Here is a 17994-nt window from a genome sequence, read left to right as displayed (position 1 = left end):
ACTATTATCTACCTGATAAAAGTTTTAAGTTATGTAAACCAGGACAGAAAAGACACAAACTTTCACTGTTTCCAGGTTTTCAAGCCTCTCATGAGCTGTTCTGGATAAGAACGTCAGCAGAAAAGACTGTTACAAGGATGTTTAATATAGAAAAACAGGGAATTCATCTTCATCTTTACCCAAAGTTGTGGGATATTAAATATGTAGATGAAGTATTTCTTACCTTTCTGTCCACTGTTTTATCCTTCGGGAGTGTAGCAGCTGTGAAATATAGGTGATCCCTCTGGAAACTAAAAATAAACTAAACAAGACACATAAATAAATGACCAAAAAACCTCTTCCATGGACGACCTGAACAAGTTCTGCTGTAAAATTATCATTTGACTTTAAAGTCAATCTTTTTCTTTTGATCTGAAAATCAACTTTTTAGGTAAATTAAAGATGTAAGCAGCGTTGAACGGGCCCTTGCGCCTCCGAGCACGTCAGGCTGCGGTGCAATCGAAGGGCTTCTGTCACGGGCATGTAGATGTCTTCAGACAGTGCAAGAAGGAGATAAACATCACTTCCTTTGTCCACTATTTTGCCTGCTGCTGGGGCTGCTTCGCTGAAATTTCGTTGGGGGCACTATTCAGCCAGTTTGCATCACTGATGGAATATTGTCATGTAGACGTGTTCAGGCCGGGACTCTTATCAAACATGTAAAGTACACATGTCAATCAAACTTTGACCAGGTTGTGTGGATTAAAAGTCTTTACTTCTCTAAAAATAGGCTTGATGAAAATTAGGAAGTGAATTTGTTTTACACACAAACTCATCAAGAGTTTTCAATTTACTAATTGAGATACAAGTGATTGGACCCAAAACTTGCATAAGTTTGATGACACAGGTGTGAACGAGACAGACATGTCTCACCCTGCAGAAAATTCTCATCCTGTCAATCATGCTAGTGAATGACCACAACTCCTACAGTGACACTCTGTGGATCATCTATGCACCTTAGAGCTTTATATGGTGCAGCAGAGTCTTTACATATTTGGACATGTTTTTTGTTGTGTTGGCTTTGCTCTGCAGCACTATTTGCAATAAATTCTTTAAAAACACACTTTAATACACATCAGATGAGTTGTAGCCCTTTACAACCTGAGTCTGGGAAACAAACACAGTTTCTCTGTGTCCTCTTAGAAGGTTTGAGCCAGGTCATTGGTACTTTGCCAACATTGAGACATGTGTGTGATATTGTGCTGTGCAAATACTTTTCACTCAGTGACTGATAAGGTTCTGGCGGTGAAGTGAGCTTCTCTTTTATGCAGTTTTGTAAAACCTTTTCAAAACCTTTGCACAGATATTTCTGTGTAGTTTCAAAAAAACAAGAAAATTATAGTCAGAGGAGCCTACTACTTCACATTCTCTGTATGGGAAAGACGGATAATGACTTGGATTGGTGCTAATCTCTATCACAATGGCAAGAGAGGGACATGGAATTCTAATTACAATGATGAACATGGCTATATCAGTGTTACTAATGCATTGGTTCTACAGCTGGAAAAGGAGGATGTGGTCTACATGGTTTTACCTGCAGACCATGGTATATGGGATGATACCTATGATCGTACTACCTTCACTGGATTCCTGCTTTTTCCTCTGTGAGACTCATGAGAATGTCTTCACCCCAAAAAATGTTTTGCATAGTTTGTAAAAAAGTCATACAATATATATATATATATATATATATATATATATATATATATATATATATGAAAGGGTGCACATTGTTGCTGTGTTGGCTTTGCTCTGAAAGATTTGAAACAAAAGAATTACTATGGGGTTAAAATGCTGACTCTAAGCTCTAATTTGGGGATATTGAAACCTGAGTCTGGGAAAAGCAACCCATACACACAAAAAGATCAGAGACTGAAATCCCACTTATCAGTTGTTTAGTTCTGATGAGGATCTGATGATCATTCAACATTAAAGGTTCCTAACTTTTCAAGTCTGTCTTAAAACAACAGTCAGGTGTCCATATGAGCAGTGAAAGAGGTTTTCCTCGCTGTAATCATTCCTCCTGTTCATACTGGCTATGAAAAGATCCTTCAAATGTGCTTTCAATGGAAGTGATGGAGGCCAAAAGTCATTTTGTGCAAAAATGCATTTAAAAGTCTGTGTGAAGCTTCTATTCAGCTTCAGCAGTCTGAGTTAGTCATATCAAGTGGATATCTGACACATTTACAGTCTTTGTGTTTCCTCGGACAGTGTTTCCCTGTTGAGCTGCAGGTGGAAGTATAGTAACAAAAAGAGGAACTTTGACACTAAAAAGACTGTAACGTTGAAAGATATCTACTTGATTTGACTCATTTGGATGCTGAAGCTTCATATTAGCTTCAGATAAACTTTTAAATATATTTCTGTACAGAAGGAGGACTGTGGATTTTGCCCCTATCACTTACATTATAAGTACATTTTGAATTGATCTTCTAATGGTCAGTATGAACAGGAACATTTTAATGTTCATAAGGGCACCCGACTGTTGTTTTAAGAGAGACCTGAAAGATTGTGAGCCCGTCCTTTAATGTTGTTATTTTGAAGGAAAGAACATCATTCTAACTAGTTGTAGTCTGCAGTTCAGTGTTCAAGGATCTTTGGTGCTATTTTTACATTTGTTATCAGACACCTGGTTCATTCTCATACAGCACTTCAGTGACCTGTTTTACGTGTTTATAAAGACGGGAGCTGAGCGAGACGTGTCAGACTGCTGTCTAAAGAGGTGATATTTCACAATGAGGCGTGCTGCAGCTTTTCTGGCGTTGCTGCTCTGTCTGTACTGGACGAGGGCTCAGGGTGAGAGTGGAGGGCTGACAGAGAATGATGTCACTAAGACAGATGTTCAGTCTGAGATCCTGAGTGTTAAAGCAACCAGTGATCAGACTAACATCACCCCTGATATCTGGGCTGAGCTGAAGGAGCTGAGAGACATGGTGGTCCAACACAGTGTGGAGCTGAAGAAGATGGAGAAGCTGGAGCAAGAGAATACAGGTTCATTCACATAGTGCTAAACAGACTCATGCAATGTTCACATATTCATCACTTTTAGGACTAATTTACTGCTTTTATTCCAGCCATACAGGCCAGACTGACAGCCAGTGAAATCAAGAATGCAGGTAGATATTTATATTTTATTAAATGATATATAATTCATTCATGTTTGTGATGTTTTTCCTGTCAAGCTCAAGAGTTGAATGTCTCCAAATCTTTAAGGTGTTTACTGAGATTAATATCTAAGATTCAAAATGGAAAAAAAAAGAAAAAAACTTGAATTGTATTCACAGTTTTGGAGGCCAGAATGACCGCCAGTGACAACAAAGTGGAGGAGCTCGAGAGAGAGAACACAGGTAAAAAAAAGAAACATTTTAAAAAATGACATTTTATGTTGGAAAACATGTTGTTGTTTTAAAGTCTATCAGATGTGAAGCCCAAAAGTGATGAAAGAGGAGTAAAAAGATCTATTTAGCAGGAACAAGTTTAACATATTGATGAATTTTTACATGTGGATGTTAATCTTAATTTATTTCCTCCTCTAATGCAGATCTTCTAGCCAGAGTAACAGCAACAGAAAATAAGAGCACAGGTAGGTTTACATAGTGATCAAGGAAAAATGTGAAACTGCAGATCATAGTCCTACTTTACAATAAGAGTTTTAAATGTTTTCACAGTTTTGGAGGCCAGAATGACCGCCAGTGACAACAAAGTGGAGGAGCTCGAGAGAGAGAACACAGGTAAGGAGTTTATTATGTTAGCAATGAGAACATATAAAGGGTAAGTTTCATTAATGATGTTTCGGTGGGAAAACTTTAAACATCACAGAGCACAGATGAGCTACAAAAATCAATAAAAAGCAAAAATAGCATCGTATGTTTGAAACATAAACATATACATATAATGTCATTTTACACTTGACTGTTGGTCGACTGTAAACCTTTCATAATAGTGACTAGAAATGTGTTCACAGATTTGAAGGCCAGATTGAACACTGCTGAAAATGTGGTGGAGGAGCTCAAGAGGGAGAACACCAGTAAGCTGCAAAACACACAGCTGCCAGTTTATTAGATACACATACAGGTATTTCAAGTTCCAGTTATGTAGTTTACCTCCTTTACAATAAAAATGATGAATGTGTTCACAGTGTTGGAGGCCAGAATGAGCTCCAATGAGCTCCAGGTGGAGGAGCTCAAGAGAGAGAATGCAGGTGAGCTGCTTATATCATTAATAAAAAGTCAAAAAGTCATATTATGGTAGCAGTGAGAATGGCAACGGTAAATCAAGGCTCATCCTCTGTGCAGCAGTATGCAGAGTGACATGAATACAGTTATTAAATGAGGCAGAAGTGACATTTTGCAGCTGTTACTGATGTGAGAGGAAAATATTCTCTCTATGTGTGTCTTCCACATTCACACAGAACGACCAAAGGTGGCGTTTTCTGTCGGCCTTACTGACGCAGGAGCAGTTGGACCCTTCAATACTGCCATCACACTTAAGTTCAGCAAAATTTTCACCAACATCGGCCAGGCTTATAACCCAACTACAGGTACGTACACCTCTTTCACCTACTCACACTGTTTTTGTTTGAATTATTACACAATCTCATAGATTTATGATCTAACTTATCATTTTTTTGGAATTGCCTTTTCATACATAACTTTTATTGCATCCCTAGTTGTCTAAATGTGGAATATCTCTCTTTAAATTCTCTGTCTCTCCATTTTTCATATTTTTTCCATTTTTGTATTTCTTGTCCTCTCAGTAGGCTAGTTCTGAGTTGGAAGCTCTTATAAAGCTCTTTCAGATAAAGTATGTTATACTGGGATATACATGATGCCATTTTGGTGAAGGGACTTTCTCTTTTACATAGTTTGCACATGTTTTAAAGTATTATGTAGTTATTTTCATTCTATTTGGCAGCTTCTTTTATTCTGATGGGTTCTTTCTGTGAAAGCTTTGATAGTTCTCACTTGTATTTGGTTTGGTTTGTGTTTTCACTGAATTGACTCGTTGATCAGATTTCTAACACAGTCTAACATACAAGGACTTGGCAACAAATCCCCAGAATTAGACAAACACCTATAAAGCCTGATCAAATCAATGAATAGACTGAATTCCTCCTTTGTTGCAGGTGTCTTTACAGCCCCAGTCAGAGGAGCCTACTCCTTCAGATTCCATTGGTTTGAAACACGGTCTTCACATTGGATGGGTATTGAACTGTATCACAATAACAAGAGAATCACTGTTAGTTATGATATAAATGACGACCATGGTTATGTCTCTGTGTCTCATGGGTTTATTCTCCAACTGGAAAAGGGAGATATGATCTATCTGGTTCTCCCCTCAAACTACATTGTTTTTGATAATGACTATAATGGTACCACTTTTAGTGGATTCCTACTTTTTGCTATGTGAGGTCTGCTGTAAAAACAACACAGTTGATTACATGATGTCACAACATTACACTATTAAAAATATCAAATCCAAATAAGCTGTTTGTATGTGTGTATTTTTGTCTGGTTACATGAACAAGACACAGGAAGAAAAAGTTCTCTACTGACAATATCAACAACTTCTCCACAGTTTAAAAAACAAGGTACATTTTAGTGTTTGTTTCTTTTTTCATAAATAAAACCTAAACCAAACCCATCCTGCAAAACTTGCCTGAAATTCATCCAAACCCAAACAGATCACACCCTCCGCTTCTTTATTTTTAATTCTTTTAATTTTTTCTTTCTTTTCTTCACATGCTGTCCCCTCTTACCTATCTGTGTCCTTTTATGTTTTGTAAACCAATATCATCTCTTGAAGTAGTGACAATATTCTCTGACTCCATACACAACTGTCTTATGATGAGAGAACATAGCAACCTTTTGTGAAAAACATTACAGTTTTGGAGACCAGAATAAACACAAGTGAAAATGTGGTTGTGGAGCTCAATATAGACATCATGAGTAAGCTACAAAAACATTATTAAAAAATAAAAATTGCATATAATGTTAGAAAACATGTATTTGCAATTTGTGACGTGCAAAAGTAACTGGAAAGGAGTCAAAAGATTTAACAGAAATGAAACATCTTGGGTTGTTAATCAACTAATCTATTTAACCTATTAATATTTCCCCTCAATTGCAGATCTTTTGGTCAGAGAAAACTGAGAATAGGAATACAGGTAGGCCTACATAGTAATCAAGACAAAATGTGAAAACTGCAGACCATAATCTTATTTCACAATAAAAGTGATGAATGTGTTGACAGTGTTGGAGACCAGTATGAGCTTCAAGAGAGAGAACGCAGGTAAAAAGAAAAAGAAAAAGAAAATTACAGTAAAAATGTCATATAATTAGAAAACATGTTGTTTTAAAGTCTATCAGATGTGAAATCCAAAACTGATGAAAGAGGAGTAAAAAGATCTATTTAGAAAAAAGTTTGAAATATTGGTCAAATTTTACATGTGGATGTTAATCACAATTTATTTCCCCTCTAATGCAGATCTTCTAGCCAGAGCCAGGCCCACAACCCAACTACAGGTAGTTTTCAGTACTGATGTGGGGAGAAGTTCTGACCCCTCACTGACTTTCTCTTCTGATGCAGGTATCTTCACAGCTCCAGTCAGAGGAGCCGACTACTTCACATTCACCATGTGGGACAACCGTACTTCAGCTTGGATTTGTGCTTATCTTAATCACAATGACAAGAGAGTGATGCATAGTTCAGACTACAGTGGTAACACTGGCCATATCTCTATGTCTAATGCTTTAATTCTTCAACTAGAAAAGGGGGATGTGATCTACATGACTCTCACCTTCAACTGCGGTGTTGCGGATTACAACAACAATCATACCACCTTTGATGGTTTTCTGCTTTTCCCTCTGTGAGTGCAGCTGTGAAGTACCTACAGTTAATATTACACAGTTTCAACATTACTGTGTTAAAAAATATAAGCATTTATAAAACACAAATCACTTGTCTGTTTTTTTGTCTGGTTACATGAACAAGACTCTACAAGTCATAGAACACTCTCACCTAAAATAGATATAAGAAGCATTTGCACATTTTATAAAGAAGTCAACTTTAACTGTTAAACCCATGTTAGTGAATGACCACAACTCCTACAGTGACACTCTGTGGATCATCTATGCACCTTAGAGCTTTATATGGTGCAGTAGAGTCTTTACATAGCGTTGAACGGGCCCTCCCACCCTTGCGCACGTCGGAGCGTGGTGCAGTCGAAAGGCTTCTGTCACGGGCATGTAGATGTCTTCAGACAGTGCAAGAAGGAGATAAACATCACTTCCTTTGTCCACTATTTTGCCTGCTGCTGGGGCTGCTTCGCTGAAATTTCGTAGGGGGCGCTATTCAGCCAGTTTGCATCACTGATGGAATATTGTCATGTAGACGTGTTCAGGCCGGGACTCTTATCAAACATGTAAAGTTTGGTGCAGACTGGAGCATTAACAATAAAGTTATAGCAACTTCCTCTGTCATGGTGAAACATCAAATCTCAACGGTGTGAGGATGAGAATTTTGTGCAGGGTGAGACATGTCTGTCTTGCTCACACCTGTGTCATCAAAATTACGCAAGTTTTGGGCCCATTCACTTGTATTTCAATTAGTAAATTGAAAACTCTTGATGAGTTTGTGTGTAAAACAAATTAATTTCCTAATTTTCATCAAGTCTATTTTTAGAAAAGTAAAGACTTTTAACCCACATGACCTGGTTAAAGTTTGATTGACATGTGTACTGTCAGGTGTGTAGAGACAATAAGTAACTGCAGCTGGACACAGAAAAATACTCATATATTTGAATGGAGAGTGTGAGCGAACCGCTAGGTGCTCGGGCCCTAATAAAGGAAAAACTGCAGTACAGAGCTACAAATTTTAGTGTTGATTTTATTTTTCTGCAGCACTTTATCACTTAACTGTCACCCTCACTCCATTAGTTCCCTTCCCCTCATAGGTCATCCCCACTACTGAATTATAAATATAAGACCTATAATCATTGTAAAATAAATGATAATAACACCAAACTTCATATAAAGTTTGTATCTAATGTACTGTATGTATATAGACCTTTCTGCTGCATCCTACAAAAATGAGCTGCATTCAACCCCCCCCCCCCCCATCCTATTCTCTCTCACTCCCTCTCATTGGAGAGGAGAATTTTAGAGTACTCTTCTGGTGAAATATCCTCATAAATCCCATGACTTTGGCCAAATCTTACATTAGAAATCATATTTTAGGAGGAAACATCTCACCATTGATACAGGTTTGAAAGGGTATAGTTTAGACATCAGAAGCCTCTGTTTGACACAAGGGTCATGCCTCCCTATTGCTTTAAGTTATAAGGGTGATGGGTGAATTTTTACATTTTATTAAATTTATCACCACACCTGATATGCATGCCAAATTTGATAAGTTTTTGAGCATGTTTACAGGGTCAAATTTAGGGTTCAAGTGGCGTAATAATAAAGAAAAAAACAAATAAACACACAAAATACAAGAGGGTCTTCGCCCTTTGGGCTCGGGCCCTAAATGTAATTTTCAGATCTTTTTTGTGTTTTTTAGTCCTGACATGTAACACAAATACAATATTACTGATATTTGTGTTTGACTTAAATGTTCAATATTATAATTTAATTAAATATAAATAGTATTTTCTTATTGATTGATATTATATCAATGTGAAAAGCACATTGAACACATTATTAGTCAGAGCTGTGAGAGCAGGGAGGAGGAGATTAAGGGAGGAGCAAAACTGTCACTGAAGTACAGAAAGACACAAACTTTCACTGTGGTGTTTCATACTAAACAACACAGACAGTTTCTTCTTATCTTCAAGATGGTGTCAATGCAATTAAGTCTGTTTTCAACTTTGTTTCTGATCACACTAACAGGTAGGTGACACACTTCATATTTACTTCTATTGATGTTTGATTGAAAACTGAGCATGAAGTTGTATGTATTCATGTTATGAGTCTTTGACAACATGTTATAACCGAGTTATCTCTTCCTTTAGGTGTCAGCTGTGAAGAACTCACTCCAGTCAACAATGAAGAGAACAGTTTAGAAGGCAGCACTGTTACTCTGTCCTACAACTACTCCAAAGAAGCTGCTGGCACTGATTATTTCTTCTGGTATCGACAATATCCAGGAAAACCACCAGAGTTCCTCATGTACATCACAGGCAGTAACATCATAAAAACAGCAGACTCTCTCAAGTCAGAAAAAAGATTCTTCACTGATCTGTTTGAAGAAAAGCGTGGAGTCAAACTGCAGATCTCCTCTGCTGCAGTGTCTGACTCTGCTGTGTACTACTGTGCTCTGCAGCCCACAGTGACAGGAAACACCAAAACTCTGTACAAAAACCTTTGGAGCAAAGACAACAGAATACTCCACAACATCCACTAGAGGGAGTCACACACTGTTAAACTTCAGTGGTTTCTTATCAAACAGTCTAGATTCTTTTCCCTCATGAGACACACTTGTGATGAAGAGTTTTACAAATGAATGTCATTTGACATATGAGTCTCCTCCTACTGACTACAGAGGTGGCTGCATGGCAGAGAGCTGTTTGATTCCAGCTGTGAACATCAGACCAAACACAACTCACAAAACCACTCAACACTTATTCAAACTCAACATTTACTTACAGCATTTCACTTGTGTAACCATGGAAACACTGGCTGTCATTTTACTGTTTTCAGCTCTTGTAGGTACGTATGTTTTTGTCATTTTGTGATATTTTCCAAATGATGGATATTTGACTCTGGAACAGAACTTTAATACAACATGTTTCCTTCACTAGGTAACACCTTGGAAGATGATATTACTGCCAGCAGTGCTGAAGTGTTTTCATCAGAGGGCCGTAGTGTTACTCTGTCCTGTAAGTATTCAGTTAATGCTCATAATCTCCAGTGGTATCGACAAGATCCTGGATCAGCTCCTCAGTACCTTCTCCTGATCATTAAATCAACATCTACTGTGATGAATGCAAAACCTGCAGACCCTCGACTGACTGTTGAACTCAATTACCAGAGAAATCAAGTTGCTCTGCAGATCTCCTCTGCTGCAGTGTCTGACTCTGCTGTGTACTACTGTGCTCTGCAGCCCACAGTGACAGGAAACACCAAAACTCTGTACAAAAACCTTTGGAGCAAAGACAACAGAATACTCCACAACATCCACTAGAGGGAGTCACACACTGTTAAACTTTAAGGATATTAAACAACAAATGTTTGAGAAACATCCACTAAAGGTGTCCTCTCTCTCTCTCTCTCTCAAATTCAAATTCAAAATAGCTTTATTGGCATGAATAAAAGAAAAACATATTGTTGCCAAAGCAGTTTACAGAGGATTCATATATTACATATTTCATAAACACATTAAATATACAGGTGTCACATGCAGGTTCTATATTACACTGATGCAGTCCATTCTTTGATTGCAATACAACACAATTTTATAGAATTTGATGCAGTTACTTAATATCTTATAAATATAGATTTTCCAGTGATTGTGAGTCCCTCAGGCTGTGGCAGGCAGATACATATTTAGCTGCTAGAGGAGCTGCTGTCTCTTCACCAGGAGAACGGCCAGTTTCTCCTCTGGAGTTAACATCTGGAGGTTTGGTGTTTTCTTGGCTATTTCCTGGTAGTGGAAGTCTCTTACTGAAGAGAACTTCTCACAGTGGAGGAGGAAGTGCATCTCTGTCTCTAGCTCCCCTGTCGAGCAGTGAGCACATACACGCTCCTCTCTGGGCGCCATGTCTGTCTGTAACTTCCTGTTTCTACTGCCAGCTGGTCACTGAGCCTGTGATTGGTCAGGATCCGTCTCTGCTTGGTATCTCTGACAGACTGGAGATACTCAGCCAGTTTATATTCTCTGTTTAGAGCCAAATAACAATTTAGTCTACTTTGGCTTTTTGTTTCATTGCTCCAATGTTCTAAATATTGATCTTTTGATTGATTCATAATTAGTTTTATTCTGTTGTGTTGTTTTGAATCAGTGCTGATGGAACCTGGTTGGTTAGTTTCATCATCAGCTGACTGAGGGGGCTGTTTTCAGGGTTCAGCTCTTGGGTTTTTTAGTGATTTGAAAGGAAGTGTGTCTTTTGGGCTTGAATTTAGATGTTTCCAAAATGTTATTGCCCTTTTTTGTATATTTAATAGTCTCTATTAGTCTCTAACTATTAGTCTGGTTGTTGAAAATGATACATTGGAGTAAGAGAGAGCGCTTTCAACTTTTTATCTTTAGTACTGAAACCTGTCTGTTGTCATGGTTCAGCAGTGATGCCTCTCTGTTGCCATGGTTACTGAGCTCAAAGAGGGAAGTGAAACACTGAAGAGCAGAAATGTGATCAGTCTCTCTCCCTGCAGTGGGTGGAGTCGCCCCCACCCTGACTTGTTGCCTAAACCCAACTACACACGGGACTCAGGATGCAAACCCGGGTCTCTGCTGCCAGAGTCCTGCATGTTGTACGCCTGCCATCCACTCCATCCTCCTCCTTCTGACTTCACAGCCATATATACCATACCATCATAAACATGATACAGTTTAATACTAATGTATGTCAATGTTTAGTTGAGTTTTTTTCCCTTCTCAAACACACTGCTGGTCGGCTCTTTCATGTGATATCTTTCCATGCAGATAGGTCTGTGAAAATGACTCCCGCTTCCTTTGTTGGGCTGACAAATCTCAGAGCTGTGTGTCTCAAAACCTGCACAAATAAAATATTTGATATTAAGGAAACAGCTTAACCACCTTGATTTTTTTCCCGCCCAAATACCTGACATGTTTCTGTTCCTTAATGATCTTGTTACAACATGTGAGCTGTTGTTACATATGTAATAACCACAGTATATCACCTGTTTTGATGGTTTTGGTTAAAGGTCATCAGCCATACTGAGCCATGGCTCACCAACAGTAGCAGACTGGTATATTCTCTCTTTTCAAAGAGGAAACACTGAGCTCATAATTAATGACAAACATGGGATCATTGTTGAGTTGATGCTAAGAAGCTGTGATGGTAAACTTCACTGATTTCAGAGGAATCTCCTTATAAATAAAACTGTTTGTGTGAGTCCTTTATTTCATTGTTTGAATATAGTTTTAGTTTTGACACACTTAATAAAGTGTGTGTGTGTGTGTGTGTGTGTGTGTGTGTGTGTGTGTGTGTGTGTGTTCAGTGAACTGTATCAGTCAGTTTCTGTTCAGTCCGACTGAGGGAGGTTTTTGTACGACGCTTTTTCACTGTGTGAACAGATACTGACTGTTGATATTGTGGCGACCTGTACAGTAGTAAACTGCTGCATCTTCAGTCTGAACTCCTCTGATGGTCAGAGTGAAGTCAGAGTTTGATCCACTGCCTGTAAAACGACCTGGAATCCCTGATGGTCTACGGTTTGACCAGTAAATGAGCAGTTTAGGAGTTTCTCCATCTCTCTGTTGATACCATTCCACAGAGTCAGAATTAATAACAGTCTGACTAATCTTACAGCTGATGGTTGCGGAGCCTCCCAGAGCAGATGTCACTGCTGCAGGCTGAGTCACTGTGATCTGGCCTCTGGACTCTGAGGATACAGAGACAAAAACATAAAGCAGCGTCATGGTTTTGATGGTTTTGTGGGCTTCATTTCAGAGGGACGGATGTTCATAGAGGAGAGGAGTTTGATTCTCTGGACTTTACCTGTGAAGCAGCAGCAGAGGAGAGTCCAGATGAGGACGGAGATCAAAGTCATGTTGTTGATGAGGAGGATTTCTGTGGCTTCTGTTGTGATGAAGGACAGCTGTCAGTCATCCAGTGTTCAACTCTCAGGATTATAAACTCTCCCAGAGCACTGGAGCATGGTGCCGCTGATGCAAAGTGGCTCTCTAGGAAATGCTCTGACTGACTCCAACAGGGACTTGGATTACTCTGATGATGCTGTTTCGTCAATGGATCAATCAACTTATCACAGTATTGATTAGGATGTGTCAGTGTTTATTTTTATGTGGTTTGGACTTCATGTGTATTGACGACTGTTTTTTTTTTAGAATGTATTTTGTTATATTCAAATGTATTACCACAAAAAGATAATATAACTTGAGTTTTAAAATCATTATATACAAAATAAAATCACATATTCATAAATTGGCGGCTCTGTGTTGTTGTAAGTTTTCGAGTTATTTCAGTAATTTTACTTCATTTTGGTGAGTTTGTTTGTGTCAAAGTCAGAGAGCCGTGTCTCTCTACACTGAGAGGTTTTTGTACGGCGGCTCAATGAGTTTGTATCACTGTGGTGGACTTTTGGTGGAGGAACCAGACTGGATGTTGGAAGTAAGTTTCTGCTAAAATATTAAATACTGTATCATCAGTTAAGTTTATAATTTCTACGTCTGAACATTTGTAGTAGATATAAGTTTCCACTGTGCTGATCTAAAACACTTTAAAGTCTCAGTTTTATTGTTTGTTCCTCTTGTGTTTCCTTAAAGTTGAACTCAAAGCAGCTTTACTGAACTTTTTTTTTAAATGTTCAAGTTAATTTGTTAAATGTGAACAGCTTGAACTGCAGGACAGAGTAAAAAACAACAATCCTACTTTAAAAATGATTTTAATTTCAGCCTTTAATTCTCTGTTTTAATTTAATAATTTAAATTCAAAGAAGATAAACAATGTGAAATGCTGTGAATCTCTGATCATTTAAAATGTCTCCAGTTGTCTTTTAACCTCAGTCTGAAATCATTTTGACAGATTTTTGAGGGTTTTTCATTTTTTGAATGTCTCAACATTTTCCGTATATTACGGTGGTCTGTTAGTTTTGACTGATGAATCTGATTAACTATTGATCTTTTGATAGTTTTGAAAGTAAATATGTTGTTATAAATTCAAACTAAATCATAGATGTCTGAATTATATATTCAAACTTTATGTCCTTATTTATATATAGTGTATAGTGTAAAATAAAATACATTAAACAGTCATATAAACGACTTAAAGGAGTTTCTGTCAGATGTTTTTTCTGCTCCACCAGTCACTCACTGACACACTGTTTCACTTCCCTCTGAGAAACCTCTCATGCATATCAGCACAGAAAGAGTCCTCATATGGCTCCACCCTCTCACAGTAAAGGTGTCCAAGTGTCTGGTGTTGGATTGACAGCTGTCCTCTAATCTGATTGGTGTCTCCTAGGTGATGTCCGTCCCACCCTGACGGTGCTGCCCCCCTCCAGCGAGGAGCTGCAGCAGGGGAAGGCCACGCTCATATGTCTGGCCAACAAGGGCTTCCCCTCAGACTGGAGTCTGGCCTGGAAGGTGGACGGCAGCAGCAGCAGCAGCGGGGAGGAGAGCAGGAGCCCCGGGGTGCTGCAGAAGGACGGCCGCTACAGCTGGAGCAGCACCCTGAGGCTCCCTGCAGACCAGTGGAGGAAGGTGGGCTCTGTGACCTGTGAGGCCACCCAGGGCTCCCAGACTCCAGTCTCAGAGACACTGAGGAGAGACCAGTGTTCCCAGTCCTGACCTGACTCACTGGGACTCTGCTACTGGTTTTACTCTGCTACTGCTCTCATTCTGATCTCTAATCAGAACAGTGTAACATTGTGTAACTTCAAACTGTAACAACTGCATTATTGTAGTACTGATGACTTAGATGCTTGAAACAATAAACATTTCTCTCTTGAAATCAAATATTTTTCTGTGGATGTTTGACACCAACAATACATGCAGGATTATAACTCTTTCTTGATCTTAATCTTGGGATTATATAAAGTATTGTTACATATCTATGAAGTCTTTGAGTCTCAACTGACAGTGTGTCTGTTTAGCAGTGGTATCATAAATCATTATGTAAAACATGGTGTTAATGGAAGGATGAAAGGATCCCATAATTTTAAAATCCTTTCAAAATGTAGTTTACATTAATAGAGTTTTGAGGATTAGAAACAAAGTGCAGAGTATTGTCAGCAAAAGATGATATCACCTGGTTCTTCTTTTACACCAAAGGTTTCCATGTCAGTATGTTTGTTGCATGTTTCTTTAAGAATACCAAAAGAACACCTCTGATGTGTTTTTATTTATACGCTGCATTAAAGTTCTTATTGAATTGTCCCTGGTTTTGAGATGTTAAAATGTGCAATAATATGTTTTAATGTCTGAAAGGGTATTATCTTATTCAAAGAGAAAATTAAAATATGTATTTGTTATGTTTTAAACAGATATAGGACTTTGTTTGCTCATATTTTAGTTTTCTAAACTGGTTTGATCATTTCATGGAAAATCACCCAGGTATCCTTTGACCTTGATGTAATTTATTATTATTTCAGTTTCATAAAGGGTAAATGTGCATTAAGCTGATATCCTGAATCCTGTCAATAAATTGACAAAAGTCTAAAGAATAAAAAATGAAGATCTGACATAGAATGCAGGACATAATCATAACAAATATGTAAAAATAACAAAACACGAGTGTGATCTCTAAAGTTACACTATGTACAAATACAGTAGGTACAATCATTGTACAAATGTAGTGCATACGGCCTGCCTCCCCATGTTCCCCCCACACTAGACCTCTGACCTTTTCATGTGTGTCTGAAAGAAAAAAGGGAAAAAAACTGCTAATAACACAAAAATGACTGTCTAAAATAATTTTGTTTCCATTAGAGTTCTTCTTAAAAGCCCTCCTTAATTTCAGTTCCTGCCATGAAACCAAGAGATACCAACATTGTTTCCCTCTGAGATCTGATTATTATTATTATATCAGAAGGAATATAGGATTTTGTGAAATATAATAAAATGTCATCGGCATATAGATAGATTTTTCAATGGTGTGACTGAAACAACATCTGAAATTTTGTGATGTTTCTAATGTAATGATGACAAAATGTAGAGAGTGGTGCAGAAAGAGGAAGTCCACTGCTGTTTTAATCTTAAAGCTGAATCTGGTTCACTGACAGTTTGGCCCAGAGGATAAATAATAAGAAACATCTTCACTGATTACTTTTGTAGACACATAACGGACCGTATTTTAAGTGCAGCGTGGTAGATCCTGGATGTACGGACTGTGCAGGCATCTCCAGGCACTCCTGTTATTCAGGTTCATGAATGTGCCGGAGCACAAAGTGCAAAAGGGCTGGATGAAGGTGAATATAGAAGGGAGGGTGGGCTGATTATTTGTCAAGTCAATTATTATCAAACAGTCTAGATTTCTTGTAGTGGTGATGAAAACAACAGAAATAGAAGCAATACAGATAAATAGATCATATCAACATTCTATAGAAGATATGACATCATAATTTCTCTTCATGAACCGGTTGACATCACAGACTCAGAGTTTGATTGGTTTATTCTTATTATAAAACAAGTTTCTCTGTAGTTCTCTTGGATTTCTTGTGGTGAACCACAGGGTTCAATCCTGGGTCCTCTTATTTTCAGTTTAGATGTTACTGTTGGATCAAAGAGTTAAGTGTTAGTGTTCCAGATCTTCCTACAATCCAGTGATTCTTAAACTGAGATCTTTTAATTTGCCCCTAAAATTCTACCAAACAGGTGAAATCTGCTGAAACTGTCTGTTGATGTTAATCTTACTGCTCATAGTCTGTGTATAATATTTGATGCTGTGTTTTCCTTTAATCATCAGCTGGCTTAAATCGTACAGTGAAGAGGTAATGTTGTCTCCACTTTTGAAGCAAACCAATAGGTTCTTCTTGTGTTTGTAAAGCCTGAAAAGGTGATCAGCTACCTTTCTGCAACTCCAGTTATAAATGTAACCAGTCTGTTAACGAGGAGGAAGAGTAACTGAGAGAAGTGAAAATACAGATCTAAGAGGAGACGGAGAGATTCAGGGAGGAGCTAAGCTGTTACTGAACTATAGAAGAGAGACGAACTTCCATATTCAGCAGAGTTCAATACACAAACCACAAACATTACCTTCATTCAACATGCTGGCATTGGACTATTATGTATTTTCTTTACTGTTTCTAGTCATTCTAACAGGTATGAAAGTTTCTGCATGAAAAAAATTCAATTCCACTTTTGTCTGAATGTGATTCCTTGATCGTGACTTTAACATGTTATAACAGAGAAACATGAAAACATTTTGTATTATGAAAATATTGTACATGTGTATCTGAGATAATGATTACAGTCTAATCTTTCTCCCCACTGCTGTTTTACTCTAAACAGTTATACATTCAAATATTAATTTATTATGAACTATTGCATTAAAGTCATCAGTCAGCATCTGTGAAATATAAGAGACCCTCTCTGGAAACTAATGTTTTTAGCACATCACACACTTAAAAACATTTCAACTTATGAATTAAAGAAGTAAATATTTTAATGGAGCAGTATCTGCTGCAAAATAATGATCACATTAATGTCTGAAAACATGTAGATTGAAGCCAAAGTTTATTACGTTCACTGTTCTCACAAAGAAACATTTAAAAATTTAATGAACAAGCTACAAAGTCTGATAATTATCCTTTTATCACCTGATCGTAGTTATATAATATCCTGAAGAGGAAGACAGCAGCAGGAAGAAAAAACAGCTGAGCGCTGAGAGGAGGGAGGAGAAAACCTGAGACTGAAGAAAAGAAAAGACACAAACTTTCACTGTGGACTTTAACACAAACACGGTTGGTTTTTAAGATGCTGTCAGTGCACTTTAGTCTGTTTCTGACTTTGTTTCTCGTCACACTGACAGGTAGGTGAGCAGATGAACTACTAAATAATATTTTCTACTATTGACTTTAAAGGAGTTTTACTGATAAACATGAAGTAAAACAGAGTTATCTCTTCCTTTAGGTGTCAGCTGTCAAGAACTCACTCCAGTCAACAATGAAGAGAACAGTTTAGAAGGCAGCACTGTTACTCTGTCCTGTAAATATACTAAAGGAGCTGCTGATTATTTCTTCTGGTATCGACAATATCCAGGAAAACCACCAGAGTTCCTCATCTCTCACACAGACACAGGGGCTTTACTATCAG

At 37.9% G+C, this 17994-nt stretch overlaps 1 pseudogene and 1 gene segment (V, D, J or C); both read left to right on the top strand.

Moving 5' to 3' along the window:
- Positions 1–2759: 2759 nt before the first annotated feature.
- Positions 2760–5501, top strand: LOC137194868 (uncharacterized; annotated as a pseudogene).
- A 7789-nt stretch (positions 5502–13290) lies between these two features.
- LOC137194805 (Ig kappa-b4 chain C region-like) lies at positions 13291–14681 on the top strand (the record flags this gene model as incomplete). The annotated part of the segment is given in 2 exon segments: positions 13291–13351; positions 14204–14681. Coding segments are annotated over 2 exon segments (387 nt in total), but the record flags the coding sequence as incomplete, so codon positions are not given.
- Between the last annotated feature and the right edge of the window lie 3313 nt (positions 14682–17994).

The sequence above is a fragment of the Thunnus thynnus genome, chromosome 12, assembly GCF_963924715.1.
Source record: "Thunnus thynnus chromosome 12, fThuThy2.1, whole genome shotgun sequence".
Lineage (NCBI taxonomy): Eukaryota > Metazoa > Chordata > Actinopteri > Scombriformes > Scombridae > Thunnus > Thunnus thynnus.
This window is presented reverse-complemented; position numbering and strand designations above follow the sequence as displayed.